We start from the raw sequence: 22370 nt of genomic DNA, 5'->3' as shown, positions 1-22370 counted from the left end.
TCCTACAAGCTGAATTTAGGGAGCTAGGAGTTAAATTAAAAAGTAGGACCTCAAAGAAAGTAATCTCTGGATTTCTACCAGTGCCACGTGCTAATCAGAGTAGAGGGAGCAGGACAGTTAGAATAAATATGTGGCTTGAGCAGTGGTGCAAGAGGGAGGGATTCAAATTCCTGGGACATTGGAACCAGTTCTGGGGGAAGTGGGACCTGTACAAAAGGGACGGTCTGCACTTGGGCAGGACTGGAACTGATGTCCTAGGGATAACGTTTGCAGTTCGGGAGTGTTTAAACTAATATGGCAGGGGGATGGGAACCTATGCAGCGAGACAGGGCGAAGTAATATGGAGTCAGAAACAGATGGTAGAAAGGTAAAAAGAAATAGTGGAAGGCCGAGTAAACAAAGGCAAGAAACAATTCTAAAAGGACAAAGGGTGTTAAAAAAACAAGCCTGAAGGCTTTGTGTCTTAATGCAAGGAGTATCCATAATAAGGTGGATGAATTAACTGTGCAAATAGATGTTAACAGACATGATGTGATTGGGATTACAGAGACGTGGCTCCAGGATGATCAGGGCTGGGAACTCAACATCCAAGGGTATTCAATATTCTGGAAGGATAGAATAAAAGGAAAAGGAGGTGGGGTAGCATTGCTGGTTAAAGAGGAGATTAATGCAATAGTTAGGAAGGACATTAGGTTGGATGATGTGGAATCTATATGGGTAGAGCTGCAGAACACCAAAGGGTAAAAAATGTTAGTGGGAGTTGTGTACAGACCTCCAAACACTAGTAGTGATGTTGGGGAGGGCATCAAACAGGAAATTAGAGGTGCATGCAATAAAGATGCAGCAGTTATCATGGGTGACTTTAATATGCATATAGATTGGGCTAACCAAACTGGAAGCAATACGGTGGAAGAGGATTTCCTGGAGTGCATAAGGGATGGTTTTCTAGACCAATATGTCGAGGAACCAACTCGGGGGGAGGCCATCTTAGACTGGGCGTTGTGTAATGAGAGATGATTAATTAGCAATCTCGTTGTGCGAGGCCCCTTGGGGAAGAGTGACCACCATGGTGGAATTCTACATTAGGATGGAGGATGAAACAGTTAATTCAGAGACCATGGTCCAGAACATAAAGAAGGGTAACTTTGAAGGTATGAGGCGTGAATTGGCTAGGATAGATTGGCGAATGATACTTAAGGGGTTAACAGTGGATGAGCAATGGCAGACATTTAGAGACCGCATGGATGAACTACAACAATTGTACATCCCTGTCTGGCGTAAAAATAAAAAAGGGAAGGTGGCTCAACCGTTGCTATCAAGGGAAATCAGAGATAGTATTAAAGCCAAGGAAGTGGAATACAAATTGGCCAGAAATAGCAGCGAACCCGGGGACTTGGAGAAATTTAGAATTCAGCAGAGGAGGACAAAGGGTTTGATTAGGGCAGGGAAAATAGAGTACGGGAGGAAGCTTGCAGGGAACATTAAGACGGACTGCAAAAGCTTCCATAGATATGTAAAGAGAAAAAGGTTAGTAAAGACAAACGTAGGTCCCCTGCAGTCAGAATCAGGGGAAGTCATAACGGGGAACAAAGAAATGGCAGACCAATTGAACAAGTACTTTGGTTCGGTATTCACTAAGGAGGACACAAACAACCTTCCGGATATAAAAGGGGTCAGAGGGTCTAGTAGGAAGGAGGAACTGAGGGAAATCCTTATTAGTCGGGAAATTGTGTTGGGGAAATTGATGGGATTGAAGGCCGATAAATCCCCAGGGCCTGATGGTCTGCATCCCAGAGTACTTAAGGAGGTGGCCTTGGAAATAGCGGATGCATTGACAGTCATTTTCCAACATTCCATGGACTCTGGATCAGATCCTATAGAGTGGAGGGTAGCCAATGTAACCCCACTTTTTAAAAAAGGAGGGAGAGAGAAAACAGGGAATTATAGACCGGTCAGCCTGACATCGGTAGTGGGTAAAATGATGGAATCAAATATTAAGGATGTCATAGCAGCGCATTTGGAAAGAGGTGACACGATAGGTCCAAGTCAGCATGGATTTGTGAAAGGGAAAACATGCTTGACAAATCTTCTGGAATTTTTTGAGAATGTTTCCAGTAGAGTGGACAAGGGAGAAGCAGTTGATGTGGTGTATTTAGACTTTCAGAAGGCTTTCGACAAGATCCCACACAAGAGATTAATGTGCAAAGTTAAAGCACATGGGATTGGGGGTAGTGTGCTGACGTGGATTGGGAACTGGTTGGCAGACAGGAAGCAAAGAGTAGGAGTAAATGGGTACTTTTCAGAATGGCAGGCAGTGACTAGTGGGGTACCGCAAGGTTCTGTGCTGGGGCCCCAGCTGTTTACATTGTACATTAATGATTTAGACGAGGGGATTAAATGTAGTATCTCCAAATTTGTGGATGACACTAAGTTGGGTGGCAGTGTGAGCTGCGAGGAGGATGCTATGAGGCTGCAGAGTGACTTGGATAGGTTAGGTGAGTGGGCAAATGCATGGCAGATGAAGTATAATGTGGATAAATGTGAGGTTATCCACTTTGGTGGTAAAAACAGAGAGACAGACTATTATCTGAATGGTGACAGATTAGGAAAAGGGGAGGGGCAACGAGACCTGGGCGTCCTGGTACATCAGTCATTGAAGGTTGGCATGCAGGTACAGCAGGCGGTTAAGAAAGCAAATGGCATGTTGGCCTTCATAGCGAGAGGATTTGAGTACAGGGGTAGGGAGGTGTTACTACAGTTGTACAGGGCCTTGGTGAGGCCACACCTGGAGTATTGTGTACAGTTTTGGTCTCCTAACTTGAGGAAGGACATTCTTGCTATTGACGAAGTGCAGCGAAGGTTCACCAGACTGATTCCTGGGATGGTGGGACTGACATATCAAGAAAGACTGGATCAATTAGGCTTGTATTCACTGGAGTTCAGAAGAGTGAGAGGGGATCTCATAGAAACGTTTAAAATTCTGACAGGTTTAAAGAGGTTAGATGCAGGAAGAATGTTCCCAATGTTGGGGAAGTCCAGAACCAGGGGTCACAGTCTAAGGATAAGGGGTAAGCCATTTAGGACCGAGATGAGGAGAAACTTCTTCACCCAGAGAGTGGTGAACCTGTGGAATTCTCTACCACAGAAAGTTGTTGAGGCCAACTCACTAAATATATTAAAAAAGGAGTTCGATGTAGTCCTTACTATTAGGGGGATCAAGAGGTATGGCGAGAAAGCAGGAACGGGGTACTGAAGTTGCATGTTCCGCCATGAACTCATTGAATGGCAGTGCAGGCTCGAAGGGCTGAATGGCTTACTCTTGCACCTATTTTCTATGTTTCTATGAATTTACACTGGAATGGACAAGCCCTATCATTTTCTGGTGAGTTTAATGTATATATCAATTAAGTACAGCAACGTCACGCTATGTTTCAGTACCGAGTCTCGGCAAGAAACAATTCTCAAGCAGTTTCTGGTGGAGCAGAGTAACTTCCAAAGTTCCGTGTTTAACTGCGAATGTGGGGTCACCGGAAGTTGCTGTCCGATTTACACTTTAATAATGGCGAGTGTTGTTCGCATCATCGTTTATTTTCACTGCAAAATCTGGGCTTAATTTCCTCATATATAATTAGTGAAGAAATGATTTCCAAGCCATCATAACAAATGCTGTAAGGAAAGATTATTTTTCTTAATAAGACAGGTTTTTAAGGAATATATTCAAAGTTTATAAATGTTTATTATTTGATTCTTTCCCTTTGAATGTGCTTTGCAGTCCTGGGGTGGTGTCGTGCCCAATGGGAACACTAGGATTTAAAATCACACAGGGGAGGGTGCTGCACAATAGTCCCTGATTGAGGCTGAGGCACTGTACTGGAGTTTCAGTACTCGACTGCTCTCCTGATCAGTCTCCCATCCTCCACTATTCAAAAACATCAGCTCATTTAAACCTCTATTGCCCATATCCTAACTCGCACCAAGTCCCATTCATCTGTTACCTCTGTCTCTACTGACCTACTGTGCTTCCCAGTTCACCAATGGCTAAAGTTTAAAACTCTCATCCTTTTGTTTAAGTCACTTGCCATAGCCTTGCCTCTCACTATCAAATCTCCTGAACATTGTTTCTATGACTCTGGCCTCTTGTGCATCCATTACTGCCTTCGCCCCACCATTGGCAGCTGTGATTTCAGCCACCTGGACCCCACGCTGTGAATTCCCTCCCGAAAATCCGCTGCCTCTTCAGCTCCATTTTCTCCACACTCTCACTTCTAATCTAACAAAGGTATTTTTATTAGATTAGAAGTGAGAGTGTGGAGAAAATGTGTGCTTTATTTTGTGTGGGTGTCACTGTATCATTGGTGAACCTGTGGAATTCTCTACCACAGAAAGTTGTTGAGGCCAATTCACTAAATATATTCAAAAAGGAGTTAGATGAAGTCCTTACTACTAGGGGAATCAAGGGGTATGGTGAGAAAGCAGGAATGGGGTACTGAAGTTGCATGTTCAGCCATGAACTCATTGAATGGCGGTGCAGGCTAGAAGGGCCGAATGGCCTACTCCTGCACCTATTTTCTATGTTTCTATTCACCATTTATTTAGCACCAAAGGTACTTGCAGCTGACAAAGTATCCTTTGGAAAAAAATGTGGATGCCTCCAAACAGCACGGCTACAGGAGTAGACTGATCAAAAGCAAATAATTCGGTTTCTTTCACTTTTTACAACTGCGAGAGAGTCATCTCAGGCTGCTTTACCATCTCCTGCTGGTCACATTTATTTATTTTTATCTTATAACACTCCTAATGAAGCACCTTGCGATGCTTAACTATGTTAAAGGCGCTATATAAGTACAAGTTGTTGTTATTGTACTGGTACAACGGTAGTCACTTGGGTGTTATCCCCAATGCTGATGTAAGTTTTTGCTAATGTGTTGTCAAACATTGAAATCTATATTTTCAACACTTTGCCTTCTTGGGCAAATCTGCATGCACCTTTGGAAGTGGCTTAGTGAGTTGCAGTGAATGGTGAGACATAATGGTACCCCCCACCCACCCCAATGGTGATGAGTGTAAAAGGAATGACTTGGGCATTGTAGGGATGCTTTATGGTATTGTGGTGGGTGGTGCCAACCTGGTGCATCATGTGGCAGCCAGGCTGTACAGCATCAAGTGAAATAAATGTGGCCATGGTGAGGCCATCCCTGGTGTCCCGGACAGCAATGTGGTCAGGTGCTGATGCCCTGTGTCTTGTGCAGCATCAGGTGATTGCGTAGAAGGTTGGTGTTATTGCTGGTGCTGCTGGTGTGCCTAATGATGTTGGTGTTGGGGCTGATCATGGTGGGATTCTGAGGACCAAGGTGAGATTTTTTCAAGGGCACCAATGTTGATGGAATAGATGGCAGCTGAAGTTGAGATGACAGAAACGATCTGTCAATGGTGAGAAGGTTGCTCCAAGGAGGTGACAGTGGATAGAGAGTTCACTGCAAACACTTCAAACCTCCATAAGGCTGAAAAGTGTATTCCAAATCCTGAAGACTGCAGCTTCTGAGATTGAAAATTGAACACCTGTGAAATAGTAGCTTTTATAGCACTTCTGCAACTGTCAACTAGTCAAACCATTCCAGAGTCATTGAGAACCCAACTCCACTTACCTGGCGTGATACCCGAGATATGTGAACATGGTAAAAAACTTGGAAAAATCCATTTGGCCCAGGTAAAATGCTGCTTAAATCGCTTTAAGCAGCTTCATAACTAGCACAATTGCCTGACACGTAACTTAGTGCGAGGTCTGCAAACTGCAGCCAGAGCTGGCACTTGTGAAATTCACAAAGAGGCGGGTTCAGAGTGGACTTCTGCCTTGCTGTCAATCACGGTCATTTTGACAGTGGGCCTGCCTCCAAACTCGCACTGGTAAAATTCCGGCCGCATATTTAGGATTAGTCATCAGTTAGGAGAGAAAAGGTTAATACCATGATTACCGACCGACACATATTTTCTTTTATGTCCCCCTCCCCACCTGGTTATCATTTTATTATATTCATTTGGGTGGCCTTTACTTTGCTTCTGATTGCATATGGTGGCCTGTGTCACCAAAATCAGCGTGTGGAGTATATGGAGCAAATTTATAGTTTAGAAGATAATTACAGGAACCAAGTAGGTTGTTAAAAAATATAATAACATTATTCGCTGGGATCAAGTGGGCATGGTCCTCGAATGACAAAGGAGAATTCCATTTCAATCATTTATGAAGGGAATCCCCTAATGATATGCAATGGAATCCCAAATAGTAAAAACTATAAAAATATACAGAGTTGGAATTTTAATCATAATTACCTTCATTCCACCAAACTCAATTTAATTTTTTTTGATAATTTCATACATCATTAAAACTGTAATCTGGGTCAATATTTGCATATACTCATTTAATTGCATTGTATGTGTATAATTTAGGATATGTAAATGTTTCATTTAAGCTTAGATATCCCCTTACGCTGATGCAAGCAGGTCCTGCGCCCGCTTGCATCAACTGTAAGACTTACGCGGACAATTGCTGGCCAGTCACTAGGCAAATAGCCCAGCTCTGCACCAGCGATTGCTTTTCCGTGGCCCCTGTGATGGCTTACTCAGAGTATGCCATCACAGATACCATAATTTCACAGCCTCTCGAACTTGCTCCACCACTCAATAAGATGATGACTGAACTTTTACATCAATTCCACTTTCCCGGCATATACCCTTGATTCCCTGCCCGAAAATCTATCAATCTCAGTCTCGAATATATTCATCGACTGAGCAACCACAGCCCTTTGGGGTAGATAATTCTAAAGATTCACAACCCTCTGAGTGAAGACATTTCTGGCCAACACCTTACCCTGACACTATGCCCCCTAGTTCTAGACTCTCCAATTAGCCTCTCTGCATCTACCCTGTCAACCCTTCTAAGAATTTTAAACCTCTCGTTCTTCTAAACTCCAGAGAATATAGGCCTATTCTACTCAATAAGAGAGCCCTTTCATCACAGAAATCAATCTAGTGAACCTTCGTTGAACCACCTCCAAGGCGAGTATATCCTTCCTCGGGTAAGGAGACCAAAACTGTACACGGTACACCAGATGTGGTCTCACCAAAACCCTATATAATTGCAGCAAGACTTCCTTACTCTTATATTCTAACCACTCCTGCTAAAAAGGCAAACATACCATTTGCCTTCCTAATTGCTTGATGTATCTGCACCTTTCAGTGATTTGTGTACAAGGATCCCAAATCATTCTGCATACCAACATTTATTAGTCTCTCACCTTTGAAAAAATATTCTGCTTTTCCATTCTTCCTACTAAGGTAAATAATTTCACACTTCTCACATTATACTCCATCTGTCACCTTCTATATCCATTTGCAAACTCTTTACGTCCTCCTCACAACTTACTTTCCCTCCTAGCTTTGTATTGTCAGCAATCTTGGATACATTACACTCGGTTTGCTCATCTAAGTCACTGACATAGATTTTAAATAGCTGAGGTCCAAGCACTGATCCTTGTGGCACTCCACTAGTTTTACCTTGCCATCCTGAAAATTACCTATTTGTTCCTACTCTCTGCTTGTTAACAACCTCTTCTGTAGCACCTTAACAAATGCCTTCTGAAAATCCAAATTTACAAAATCCACTGGTTCTCCCTTATCTAATCAGCAATTTACACCCTCAAGAACCTCTTAATAGATTTGTCAAACACAAGTTCCCTTTCATAAAACTGTGTTGTATCTGCTTAATTATATTATGATTTTCCAAGTACCCTATTAGCACGTCCTTAACAATAGATTCTAACATTTTCCCTACTACTGATGTCAAGCGAACTGGCCTATGATTCAGTTTTCTCTCACCCTCCTTTCTTGAACAGCAGGATTACATTTGCTACCTTCCAATCCACGGGGACCACTCTAGAATCTAGGGAATTCTGGAAGATCAAAACCAATGCGCCCTAGGTGATCAGGTTCAGCGGATTTGTCAGCTTTTAGTCCAATTAATTTCTCCAGTACTTTTCTTTACTAATATTAATTAACTTAAGTTCCTCACTCTCATTAGACCCTTGGTTCCCCACAATTTCTGGTATGGTCTTTGTCTCCACTGTGAAGACAAATGCAAAATATTTGTTTAATGCCTCTGCCATTTCCTTATTCCCCATTATAATTTATCCTGTTTCTGCCTCTAAGGGACCCACTTTTACTTTCACTAATCTCTTTCTTTTTACATACTTGTAAAAGCTCTTAGAATCTGTTTTTATATTCCTCGCTCGTTTATTCTCACATTCTATTTTCTCCCTCTTTATTAGTTTTATTGGTCAACCTCTGCTTATTTTCAAAGCGCTCCCAATCCTCAGGCTTACTGCTGTTTTTGGCAACATTATATTTCTCTTTTAATCTAATATTATCCTTAACTTCTCTAGTTAGTCTTGGCTGTACCACTTTTCCAGTTGAGTTTTTATTCCTCAAGGGAATGTGCATGAAACACAAAAGGATAGTATGTAGGTACAGTGATCAGGAAGGCCAATATTGCAAAGGTGATGGAGTATAAAAGCAGGGAAGTCTTGCTACAGCTATACAAGGGATTGGTGAGGCCACACCTGGAATACTGCGTGCAGTTTTGGTTTCCATATTTACAAAAGGATATACTTGCTTTGGAGGCTGTTCAGAGAAGGTTCACTAGGTTGATTCCGGGGATGAGGGAATTGACTAATGAGGAAAGGTTGAGTAGGTTGGGTCTCTACTCATTGGAATTCAGAAGAATGAGAGGTGATCTTATCGTAACATATAAGATTATGAGGGGGCTTGACAAGGTGGATGCAGAGAGGATGTTTCCCAACCGTGGCTATCAAGGGAAATCAGGGATAGTATTAAAGCCAAGGAAGTGGCATACAAATTGGCCAGAAATAGCAGCGAACCCGGGGACTGGGAGAAATTTAGAACCCAGCAGAGGAGGACAAAGGGTTTGATTAGGGCAGGGAAAATGGAGTACGAGAAGAAGCTTGCAGGGAACATTAAGACGGATTGCAAAAGTTTCTATAGATATGTAAAGAGAAAAAGGTTAGTAAAGACAAACGTAGGTCCCCTGCAGTCAGAATCAGGGGAAGTCATAACGGGGAACAAAGAAATGGCGGACCAATTGAACAAGTACTTTGGTTCGGTATTCACTCAGGAGGACACAAACAACCTTTCGGATATAAAAGGGGTCAGAGGGTCTAGTAAGGAGGAGGAACTGAGGGAAATCCTTATTAGTCGGGAAATTGTATTGGGGAAATTGATGGGATTGAAGGCCGATAAATCCCCAGGGCCTGATGGACTGCATCCCAGAGTACTTAAGGAGGTGGCCTTGGAAATAGCGGATGCATTGACAGTCATTTTCCAACATTCCATTGACTCTGGATCAGTTCCTATCGAGTGGAGGGTAGCCAATGTAACCCCACTTTTTAAAAAAGGAGGGAGAAAACAGGGAATTATAGATTGGTCAGCCTGACATCGGTAGTGGGTAAAATGATGGAATCAATTATTAAGGATATCATAGCAGCGCATTTGGAAAGAGGTGACATGATAGGTCCAAGTCAGCATGGATTTGTGAAAGGGAAATCATGCTTGACAAATCTTCTGGAATTTTTTGAGGATGTTTCCAGTAGAGTGGACAAGGGAGAACCAGTTGATGTGGTATATTTGGACTTTCAGAAGGCTTTCGACAAGGTCCCACACAAGAGATTAATGTGCAAAGCTAAAGCACATGGGATTGGGGGTAGTGTGCTGACATGGATTGAGAACTGGTTGTCAGACAGGAAGCAAAGATTAGGAGTAAATGGGTACTTTTCAGAATGGCAGGCAGTGACTAGTGGGGTACCGCAAGGCTCTGTGCTGGGGCCCCAGCTGTTTACACTGTACATTAATGATTTAGACGAGGGGATTAAATGTAGTATCTCCAAATTTGCGGATGACACTAAGTTGGGTTGCAGTGTGAGCTGCGAGGAGGATGCTATGAGGCTGCAGAGCGACTTGGATAGGTTAGGTGAGTGGGCAAATGCATGGCAGATGAAGTACAATGTGGATAAATGTGAGGTTATCCACTTTGGTGGTAAAAACAGAGAGACAGACTATTATCTGAATGGTGACAGATTAGGAAAAGGGGAGGTGCAACGAATCATGGGCGTCATGGTACATCAGTCATTGAAGGTTGGCATGCAGGTACAGCAGGCGGTTAAGAAAGCAAATGGCATGTTGGCCTTCATAGCGAGGGATTTGAGTACAGGGCCTACCTGGAGTATTGTGTACAGTTTTGGTCTCCTAACCTGAGGAAGGACATTCTTGCTATTGAGGGAGTGCAGCGAAGGTTCACCAGACTGATTCCTGGGATGGCGGGACTGACCTATCAAGAAAGACTGGATCAACTGGGCTTGTATTCACTGGAGTTCAGAAGAATGAGAGGGGACCTCATAGAAACATTTAAAATTCTGACGGGTTTAGACAGGTTAGATGCAGGAAGAATGTTCCCAATGTTGGGGAAGTCCAGAACCAGGGGTCACAGTCTAAGGATAACGGGTAAGCCATTTAGGACCGAGATGAGGAGAAACTTCTTCACCCAGAGAGTTGTTGAGGCCAATTCACTAAATATATTCAAAAAGGAGTTCAATGAAGTCCTTACTACTAGGGGGATCAAGGGGTATGGCGAGAAAGCAGGAATGGGGTACTGAAGTTGCATGTTCAGCCATGAACTCATTGAATGGCGGTGCAGGCTCGAAGGGCCGAATGGCCTACTCCTGCACCTATTTTCTATGTTTATATGTTTCCATACCCCTTGATTCCTTTAGCTGTAAGGGCCATATCCAACTCTCTCTTGAATATATCCCATGAGCTGCCATCAACAACTCTCTGCGGTAGGGAATTCCACAGACTAACAAATCTGAGTAAAGAAGTTTCTCCTCATCTCAGTCCTAAATGGCTTACCCCTTACCGTTAGGCTATGTCCCCTGGTTCTGGACTTCTCCATCATCGGGAACATTCTTCCTGCATCTAATCTGTCCAGTCCCATCAGAATTTTATATGTTTCTATGAGATCCCCTCTCATCCTTCTAAACTCCAGTGAATACAGGCCCAGTTGATCCAGTCTCTCCTCATATGATAGTCCAGCCATCCCTGGAGTCAGTCTGATGAACCTTCGCTGCACTCCCTCAAACGTCCTTCCTCAGATTAGGAGACCAAAACTGAACACAATATTCCAAGTGAGGCCTCACCAAGGCCCTGTAAATCTGTGGAATTTGCTGCTTCAGGGAGCTGTGGAAGCTGGGACATTGAATAAATTTAAGACAGAAATAGACAGTTTCTTTAACGATAAGGGGATAAGGGGTTATGGGGAGTGGGCGGGGAAGTGGAGCTGAGTCCATGGTCAGATCAGCCATGATCTTCTTGAATGGCGGAGCAGGCTCGAGGGGCCGTATGGCTTACTCCTGTTCCTATTTCTTATGTTCTTATATTCATTGAGAATTATAAATTATTTATTTAACTTTTGTCATTGCTTATCTACCATCATATCTTTATGTAATGGAGATGGGGGTGGGGGGTGCTTATAAAGAAAACCAATAAAATTACCTGCATTTGTTGACGTAGATATCAATTTCATTGCATTATATTGTCCTGCTGTGGAGGTAGGTGAGGAAGTGACACCATCCTGAGGGTCATTAACCTGCTGTGCAGTTGTCTGGAAGGAGAATGGAGTGCAGCGCTGCAGTTTGGCAGAGGTGCAGCAGCTTCAAAAAGGAAACAGTCTGAATATATTATTCAGTTGCAATCTATTAATTCATGCCACACTATCGATATACTTTGACATTTTAAAGTTGTGCAGACCCATTAGATAATGTTACCAGACACCCACTTTCATTTGCTTTTTTCTTTGCCAATATATATTTTTAAAGGAGACAGCGAACTTGTTGTGATGATGATCGTTGTTATGTTTTACTGATTTACTTGAGCGTGAAGCTTTCATTGTTTAAATTCGGGTGTAAATGCTGTTCATCTGTAACTCCCCCCTCTCCATTTTATTTCTTCTTTTCCAGATGAAGAATCTTTTGATAAGTGTTTTCTATCAGCGATTCCACCAGTAATGGTCACACGGTGGGAATGTCATCATCTCGGCAGCGTTTATTTACTTCATTTCATTGGCAATAAAATCAGAAATTACAATTTTTAAGATCTGTTTTGGACATAATCCTTCATATCTTTAATAACTGTGCTCCAAAATATGAACCATTGGGTTAGTTGTTATGCTAATATGATTAATCCTGACAGATTGATTATTTTTTTTGTTGATGAATTGTGTGCTCATCAAGGCAAAAGCTGTTAATGCTGATGAAATGGAACACTTCCCACTTCAGGCACCTGGTGTGAGAACAAACACTTCCAGGTCAGCTACAGTATTGCTGGATAAAGGCCCGACCTTGGAGGCACAGCCCCTACTGTGACATCTCTGTTTCCCACACTAGACATCCTCGAATTCTGAGAGAGGTTGTTCTTGGTTTAAAAAAAAGTAGCAGTTTCCATTACTGAAGCTTATTTGCATAGAGGTAAATGTACAATAAAAGTGAGTTTGTTAAGGATTAATTTCTACATTATACAAGGGATGGTTGACTCTGTCTGTGTGTGTGTGTGTGTGTGTGTGTGTGTAGGAACATAGGCCATTCCATCCCTCGAGCCTGTATATTTCTCTTTTCCCCTTTCCTTTATTCTTACATAGAATTATATAGGATATACAGCACAGAAAGAGACCATTTGGCCCAGCTAGCCTGCGCTGGTGTTTATACTCCTGATCTTATTGAATGGTGGAGCAGGCTCGAAGGGCCAAATGGCCTAATCCTGCACCTATTTCTTATGTTCTTATGTCCTTACCTCAACTCAGCCTTTCAGCATATCTTTCTAATCCCTTTTCTCTCATGCACTCATCTAGTTTCTTTTTGAAGGCATCAAAGCTATTTCCCTCAACCACTTCCTGTGGTAGTGAGTTCCACATTCTATCCACTCTGAGTAAAGATATTTCTCCTTATTTCCCTATTGGATTTATTAGTAACTATCTTGTATTATTGTCTCAGTTTTGGATTCTCTACAAGTGGAAACATTCTCTCCACATCTACCCTGCCCAACCCAGTCATAATTTTAAAGAAGTCTGTCGGGTCTCCTCTGAATTTTCTGTAGTCTAAAGAAAAAAGTCCCAGGCTGTTCAATCTTTCCCAATAGCTGTAATCTCTCAGTTCAGGTACAATCCTTGCAAATCTTTTTTTGCACGTTCTCTCGTGCTTCTATGTCCTTTTTATAGTATGGCGACCAGACTGTTTACAGTACTCCAAGTGTGGCCTGTTCAGGGTCCTATAAAAGTTTAACGTAACTTCACTACCTTTGACGTTTATACCCCTAGAAATAAATCCCAGTGCTTTGTTAGCATTTTTAGTTGCCTTGCTGATCTGCAATGCTGGTTTTAATGAGTTGTTCACCTCGATTTGTATCCCTAGATCCCTTTGCTCTTCTACCCCATTCAGTTTTTTTTATTTTCTAAGGTGTAGCTGATGTTTCTATTTTTCCTATCAAATTTCATCACCTCACATTTTCTATGTTAAAGTTCAATTACCACTTAACTGGCTAGTCTGCAAGTTTTCTAATGTCTTTGTGCATTATGTTGCGTTCTTCCTCAGTGTTAGCTATACCTCCCAGTTTGGTATCATCTGTACATTTTAATATTGAGATACTTATTACTGTATTATTACTGTTATCATTAATGTAACTTATGAATAACAGTGGTCCCAGCACTGATCCTTGTGGAACACCGCTTTCTACTTTCCTCCAATCTAAATAACTACACTTTACCACCACTCTGCTTTTTATTTTTTAGCCAATTTTCTATCCATTCAGTTATTTGTCTCCTGACTCCACATGCCCTAACCTTTGTGATCATCATAGACAGATCCTCAAAATCGAGGAAGACTTGCTTCCACTCTAAAAGTGAGTGCTCAGGTGATTACAGTCCAATACGGGAATTACAGTCTCTGTCACAGGTGGGACAGACAGTGGTTGAAGGAGCGGGTGGGGGTGGGGAGTCTGGTTTGCCGCATGCTCCTTCCACTGTCTGCGCGTGATTTCTGCACGCTCACGGCGACGAGACTCGAGGTGCTCCCGGATGTTCTTCCTCCAATTTGGGCAGTCTTTGGCCAGGGATTTCCAGGTGCCAGTGGGGATGTTGCACTTTGTCAAGGAGGCTTTGAGGATGTCCTTGAAGCGTTTCCTCTGCCCACCTGGGGATCACTTGCCATGTAGGAGTTCTGAGTAGAGTGCTTGCTTAGGGAGTCTCGTGTCGGGCTTGCAGACGATGTGGCCCGCCCAATGGAGCTGGTCGAATGTGGTCAGTGTTTCGATGCTGGGGATGTTGGCCTGAGCGAGAACACTGATGTTGGTGCGTCTATCCTCCCAGTGGATTTGTAGGATCTTGCGGAGGCAGCGTTGGTGGTACTTCTCCAGTACTTTGCGATACCTGCTGTATATGGTCCACATCTCTGAGCCATATAGGAGGGCAGATATAACTACTGCCCTGTAGACCATAAACTTGGTGCCAGATTTGAGGTCCTGGTCTTCAAACATTCTTTTTGTCAGGCAACCGTCGATATCTGCCCTTGCTGATAGTAGGCTCCCGAGGTATGGAAAATGGCCCACGTTGTGTCACCTTATCAGAGGTCTTTTGAAAATCTAAGTACATGACATCTACTGCATCACCCTTGTCTATTCTTTCCATTATCGCTTCAAAGAATTCTATCAGGTTAATTAATCATAAATTAGCCTGTTGCAATCCATGCTGACTTTTTAAAATTATATTTTCTGTCTCCAGATGTACTTCTATCAATTCTTTTCATACAGTATCCACATTATTCCACTCCTTTGTTAAGGTTGTTCATCTTTAATTTCTTCCAGTTTTGACGAACGGTTCATATCTGAAACATTAATTGAAAACCTCGGGCTTCATTTCAATGGAGCCGATGAACGAAGAGTAAACCAAGGTCGGGCCTGCGGCTCACGTGTACAGGGGGAAGCTACCTCCAACCTTCCCAGATGTTCTGCTGGTCCCTTTCTCGCAAGTTTTCACTTACATAACCAGTCTTTATTTTTTCCCACAGCCCTATTTTCACTATTCGCATGAGCTTCCACTCCAGCCCATCTAAGAAGCCAGCACAATGGCTGTCAGGCCTAAAATAGCTTTATTTCAGGAAAACTTATCAAAACATCTAGGGGGGGCGAAATTGCCCCGCGCGAGGTTTGGGACGTATAATTCGAATAAAGTGAAAATTTATCGCCTGGCGCCAAGGGAAGGAAAGTGACTCGGAATTCGGGTCTTTAACTTGAATAAATTGTCTGAGCGCTATCGGAAGGGCTCTGCGCGGCAGGAGAGCGGTGGAAGTGGTGCGCTGCCAGTCAGCACCGCACTGATCACGTGCACGGATATGTCGTGTCCCACTAATGTGTCACACAGTCCCTCCCCTTCTCAAAGAGGAGGGCCACTGTGAACTCTGTAGCCACTTCTGTGGTGCCCACTGCTACCACCGGGGTGGGTTTCGACCAGGCCAGCTGCCCTGCACCCAAGTGGGGGTACCAGGCTTCCTGTTGGTGGTCCAGTTCGACCAGCAGCCACCATTGTTGTGCTGACAACAAAGTCTGCCGAACAACAAAACAAGATGGCAGCCGTGGTGCAACGCGCTCCCTTTTATGGGCGGCCGGGGCACACCAGCTACCACAGCTTTGCGACCGGCATAGCTGGTGGTGCCATCGCCCTGTGCCAACCTCGCCCCCGCAGGGCAATTTCCCCCATGGGGCGCAAAGGGTTCGTTGTGGGGCGATAAGGGGATACCATTGCTGTGCATGCGCTAGCCTGGGGCGCAAATCGCGGGAGGCGGTGCTACCGGCACAACGGCCCCAAAACCTCCAGGGCAATTTCCCGGGAGGCACTATTGACCCCTTCCCCTGGGCGATAAATTAGTTGTACCCCATTAGTGCCCCCCCCCGGAGTCGCAAATGGGGCTCTAAAAGAGGGCAATTTCACCCCCCGATTCTTCACACCATAGACTTACCAGCTCATTGGTTGCATTTGCTGAATTATCTCTGGGAGAGGCTGGTCATGGGTTTCAGGCAGCAATAAGGTAAATATTCCAGATGCTACCATTAAAGTGCCCATTAAAATGAAAGCCAATATATCACTGTATGCAACTAAAAAAGAGAGAGAGACAATATTAGTACATAATACATAAGAATTAGGAACAGGAGTAGGCCATCTAGCCCCTCGAGCCTGCTCCGCCATTCAGTAAGATCATGGATGATCTGGCCGTGGACTCAGCTCCACTTACCCACCCGCTTCCCGTAGCCCTTAATCCCCTTATTGGTTAAAAATCTATCTATTTGTGATTTGAATACATTCAATGAGCTAGCCTTAACTGCTTCCTTGGGCAGAGAATTCCACAGATTCACAACCCTCTGGGAGAAGAAATTCCTTCTCAACTCGGTTTTAAATTGGCTCCCCCGTATTTTGAGGCTGTGCCCCCTAGTTCTAGTCTCCCCGACCAGTGGAAGCAACCTCTCTGCCTCTATCTTGTCTATCCCTTTCATGATTTTAAATGTTTCTATAAGATCACCCTTCATCCTTCTGAACTCCAAAAAGTAAAGACCCAGTCTACTCAATCTATCATCATAAGGTAACCCCGTCATCTCCGGAATCAGCCGAGTGAATCGTCTCTGCACCCCCTCCAAAGCTAGTATATCCTTATTTAAGAAAGGTGACCAAAACTGCACGCAGTACTCCAGGTGCGGCCTCACCAATACCCTGTACAGTTGCAGCAGGACCTCCCTGCTTTTGTACTCCATCCCTCTCGCAATGAAGGCCAACATTCCATTCACCTTCCTGATTACCTGCTGCACCTACAAACTAACTTTTTGGGAGTCATGCACAAGGACCCCCAGGTCCCTCTGCACCGCAGCATGTTGCAATTTCTCCCCATTCAAAAAATATTCCCTTTTATTGTTTTTTTTTCCCAAGGTGGATGACCTCACATTTTCCGATATTGTATTCCATCTGCCAAACCTTAGCCCATTCGCTTATCCTATCTAAATCTCTTTGCAGTCTCTCTGTGTCCTCGACACAACCCGCTTTCCCACTAATCTTTGTGTCATCTGCAAATTTTGTTACACTACATCCTGTCTCCTCTTCCAGGTTCTCTATGTATATTGCACAGTTGTGGTCCCAGCACCGATCCCTGTGGCACACCACTAACCACCGATTTCCAACCCGAAAAGGACCCATTTATCCCGACTCTCTGCTTTCTGTTAGCCAGCCAATTCTCTATCCATGCTAATACATTTCCTCTGACTCCGCATGCCTTTATCTTCTACAGTAACCTTTTGTGTGGCACCTTATCGAATGCCTTTTGGAAATCTAAATACACATCCATCGGTACACCTCAATCCACCATGCTCGTTATATCCTCAAAGAATTCCAGTAAATTAGTTAAACATGATTTCCCCTTCATGAATCCATGTTGCGTCTGCTTGATTGCACTATTCCTATCTAGATGTCTCGCTATTTCTTCCTTAATGATAGCTTCAAGCATTTTCCCCACTACAAATGTTAAACTAACCGGCCTATAGTTACCTGCCTTTTGTCTGCCCCCTTTTCTAAACAGAGGCGTTACATTAGCTTCTTTCCAATCCGCTGGTACCTCCCCAGAGTCCAGAGAATTTTGGTAGATTATAACGAATGCATCTGCTATAACTTCCGCCATCTCTTTTAATACCCTGGGATGTATTTCATCCGGACCAGGGGATTTGTCTACCTTGAGTCCCATTAGCCTGTCCAGCACTACCCGCCGAGTGATAGTGTTTATCTCAAAGTCCTCCCTTCCCACATTCCCGTGACCAGCAATTTTTGGCATGATTTTTGTGTCTTCCACTGTGAAGACCGAAGCAAAATAATTGTTTAAGGTCTCAGCCATTTCCACATTTCCCATTATTAAATCCCCCTTCTCATCTTCTAAGGGACCAACATTTACTTTAGTCACTCTTTCCCGTTTTATATATCAGTAAAAGCTTTTACTATCTGTTTTTATGTTTTGTGCAAGTTTACTTTCGTAATCTATCTTTCCTTTCTTTATTGCTTTCTTAGTCATTCTTTGCTGTCGTTTAAAATTTTCCCAATCTTCTAGTTTCCCACTAACCTTGGCCACCTTCTACGCATTGGTTGTTAATTTGATACTCTCCTTTATTTCCTTGGTTATCCATGACTGGTTATCCCTTCTCTTACCGCCCTTCTTTTTCACTGGAATATATTTTTGTTGAGCACTATGAAAGAGCTCCTCAAAAGTCCTCCACTGTTCCTCAATTGTGCCACCGTTTAGTCTGTGTTTCCAGTCTACTTTAGCCAACTCTGCTCTCATCCCACTGTAGTCCCCTTTGTTTAAGCATAGTATGCTTGTTTGAGACACTACTTCCTCACCCTCAATCTGTATTACAAATTCAACCATACTGTGATTACTCATTCCGAGATGATCTTTTAAGAGGAGATTGTTTATTATTCCTGTCTCATTACACAGGACCAGATCCAAGATAGCTTGCTCCCTTGTAAGTTCTGTAACATACTGTTCTAAGAAACAATCCCGTATGCATTCTATGAATTCCTCCTCAAGGCTACCCCGTGCGATTTGATTTGACCAATCGATATGTAGGTTAAAATCCCCCATGATTACTGCCGTTCCTTTTTCACATGCCTCCATTATCCCCTTGATTATTGCCCGTCCCACCGTGAAGTTATTATTTGGGGGCCTATAAACTACGCCCACCAGTGACTTTTTCCCCTTACTATCTCTAATCTTATCCCACAATGATTCAACATTTTGTTCATTAGAGCCAATATCGTCTCTCACAACTGCCCTGATATCATCCTTTATTAACAGAGCTACCCCACCTCCTTTCCCTTCTTGTCTATCTTTCCAAATTGTCAGATATCTCTGTATGTTTAATTCCCAGTCTTGGCCACCCTGCAACCACGTTTCTGTAATGGCCACCAAATCATACCCATTTGTAATGATTTATGCCGTCAACTCATTTACTTTATTTCGAATGCTGCATGCGTTTCGGTAGAGTGTTTTAATACTAGTTTTTAAACCATGATTTTTAGTTTTGACCCCTCCTGCAGCCCCTTTATATTCATACATATTGTCCCTTCCTATCACCTTGTGGTTTACACTTACCCCAGTGCTACTCTGCTCTGTTGCCTCCTGCCTTTTGTATTCTTTCTTGGGGTCTTGTTCATCTGAGCTCTCTCCTGGGTTCCGAATACTCCTTGCATTGAGGCACCGAGCTTTCATGCTTGTCTTTTTATTACACTTTGACCCTTTAGAATTTTACTGTACAGTGGCCCTTTTTGTTTTTTGCCTTGGGTTTCTCTGCCCTCCAATTTTACTCATCGCCTTTCTGTCTTTTGCTTTTGTCTCCATTTTGTTTCCCTCTGTCTCCCTGCATTGGTTCCCATCCCCCTGCCATATTAGTTTAACTCCCTCCCAACAGCACGAGCAAACATTCCCCCTCGGACATTGGTTCCGGTCCTGCCCAGGTGCAGACTGTCCGGTTTGTACTGGTCCCACCTCCCCCAGAACCGGTTCCAATGTCCCAGGAATTTGAATCCCTCCCTGCTGGACCACTGCTCAAGCCACGTATTCATCTGAGCTATCCTGCGATTCCCACTCTGACTAGCTCGTGGCACTGGTAGCAATACCGAGATTACTACTTTTGAATTCCTATGTTTTAATTTAGCTCCCAGCTCCTTAAATTCGTCTCGTGGGACCTCATCCCGTTTTTTTACCTATATCGTTGGTACCAATGTGCACCACGACAACTGGCTGTTCACCCTCCCTTTTCAGAATGTCCTGCACCCGCTCTGAGACATCCTTGACCCTTGCACCAGGGAGGCAACATACCATCCTGGAGTCTCGGTTGCGGCCGCAGAAACGCCTATCTATTCCCCTTACCACTGAATCCCCTATCACTATTGCTCTCCCTTTCTCCTGCCCTCCTGTGCAGCAGAGCCAGCCACGGTGCCATGAACTTGGCTGCTGCTGCCCTCCCCTGATGAGTCATCCCCCTCAACAGCACTCAAAGCGGTGTATCTGTTTTGCAGGGGAATGACCGCAGGGGACACCTGCACTACCTTCCTTGCACTGCTCTTCCTGCTGGTCTTCCATTCCCTATCTGGCTGTGGACCCTTCACCTGCGGTAAGACCAACTCGCTACACGTGCTACCCACGTCATTCTCAGTAGCGTGGACGCTCCAGAGTAAATCCACCCTCAGCTCCAATTCCACAACGTGGACCATCAGGAGCTGGAGGCGGAGGCGGATACACTTCCCGCACACGTAATCGTCAGGGACACTGGAAGTGTCCCTGAGTTCTCACATGGTACAGGAGGAGCATATCACGTGTCCAAGCTCTCCTGCCATGACTTAACCCTTAGATACTTAAATTGGCAACAACAATGCTAAAGTTTACTCACTGTTATAGAAGAGAAAAAAGAAAAACTACTCACCAATCACCAGCCAATCACTTACCCCCTTGGCTGTGACATCACCTTTCTGTTTCTTTCTACTTCTTTTTTGCCTTCTCCTGTAGCTGCACAAGCTGGGCCTTTTGTAGGCCTCTCTGACTCACGGACTCCCAACTCAGCGACGCACCTCCCGACCTTTTATAGGCTTCTCCAACGGAGTCACGCTGCTCCCGACTCAGCGATGCACCTCCCGGCCTTTTATAGGCCTCTCCAACGGAGTCACGCTGCTCCCGACTCAGCGATGCACCTCCCGGCCTTTTATAGGCCTCTCCAACGGAGTCACGCTGCTCCCGACTCAGCGACGCACCTCCTGACCTTTTATAGGCCTCTCCAATGGAGTCACACTGCTCCCAACTCAGCGACGCACATCCCGACCTTTTATAGGCCTCTCCAACAGAGTCACGCTGCTCCCGACTCAGCGACGCACCTCCCGATCTTTTATAGGCCTCTCCAATGGAACCACACTGCTCCCGACTTAGCGACGCACCTCCCGACCTTTTATAGGCCTCTCCAACGGAGTCACGCTGCTCCTGAGTACTAAGGTGAAACTTCAGTATATTGCTTTTGAATTCTGTTTTCTCAGAATAATAAGTTCATGATATAATCACAGAAATTATAGCCTAGAGGGAAATAAAATATTAGTCTTGATCTAGCAGAGAGCCATTCTGAAATGATTGTATAATAACAAAGCACTTATATATTAATGCAACCCACACAAGAATGATCTTATGTCATTTCTCTATTGGCTCAAGTCGGTTATCAATTGGAATGAAAATGGAAAATACCAATGACTGGCACATCCTGTGGTGTCCAACAAATGGAGAGACATATTTGAGATTTGGAAAGAGCATGATCCTGAGCTGGTGTCTGACCCAACAGGCTGCAGCAAAGACCCATCTGCATGGAGCTCAGAAAAACTGGTGATGTATACTGCACAGGTAGGTTTTAATGAACAAGTTCAATGAAGAAATTGGACTGTAGCTCTGCATCACCAGGCTAATCATAGGGAAGCAGGTATGGATGTTTCTGGCGCAGAATTCCCAAATGCTGCTGTAAGGAAGAACAACAATGGTCTTGTTGAACAGTGCCAGGAACCACCAGCCCGTACTGGAGCTACCCTTGTGAAGATAGCGAGTCAAATTCTCTTTGAGGTACGCATACCCTCAATATTCCAGAGAACAAGTGTGGAAGGAGAATCCCAGTTAGTGCGAAAACTATTGATATTAATAAAGTAATTATTGTCATGACATACATAATCAGATGCTTTATTAGTCTGTAATGGGATCAAAAAAGGAACAGATGGGATTCGCCTCTCAGGAAAAATTTGAAGAATAGTGTCACATGTTGAGATTTTTACCTATTGGCCTTTTACATTTTCTTTTACAGTTAATTTTTATTGTGATGTTGCTATTAATTTAAATTTGATTCTCCAGTTATTTGGGTTGGCGTTTAAAGCAGATTAACTGGAATACCAGCTATCTCAGAATGTGTCTCTGTTATAGCTTATCAGTTTGAGATCATGGTGGAAAAAGTCATTAGCACATTCCATTAATGTTTGTACCTTAAAACTAAATTGATTTTATTAATTGAACACAGCAGGAAGCCTAGCCAAAGAGACAATTTGCCAGGCCTCCCAGGAGTAGGTTTCATTGCCTGCAATCTCTCCCAGTGCCTGGTTACCCCCTCCCTCCCGAGTGCCAGTGTGGCTCCCCTCAATTCTTCCCTGTGATCTCTCC

At 43.8% G+C, this 22370-nt stretch overlaps 1 protein-coding gene across 1 annotated transcript in view; it reads right to left on the bottom strand.

Annotated features, from left to right (window-relative positions):
- Positions 1-22370, bottom strand: part of LOC139263078 (organic cation/carnitine transporter 2-like) — a 138700-nt gene that overhangs the window by 25733 nt on the left and 90597 nt on the right. Inside the window, exons 9-10 of the mRNA XM_070878620.1 lie at positions 16122-16257; positions 11614-11771 (exon numbers count right to left, since the gene is read on the bottom strand). Of these exons, the coding sequence (XP_070734721.1) occupies positions 11614-11771; positions 16122-16257 (294 nt within the window). The remainder of the gene's footprint in view (positions 1-11613; positions 11772-16121; positions 16258-22370) is intronic.

Source organism: Pristiophorus japonicus, chromosome 1 (assembly GCF_044704955.1).
Source record: "Pristiophorus japonicus isolate sPriJap1 chromosome 1, sPriJap1.hap1, whole genome shotgun sequence".
NCBI lineage: Eukaryota > Metazoa > Chordata > Chondrichthyes > Pristiophoridae > Pristiophorus > Pristiophorus japonicus.
This window is presented reverse-complemented; position numbering and strand designations above follow the sequence as displayed.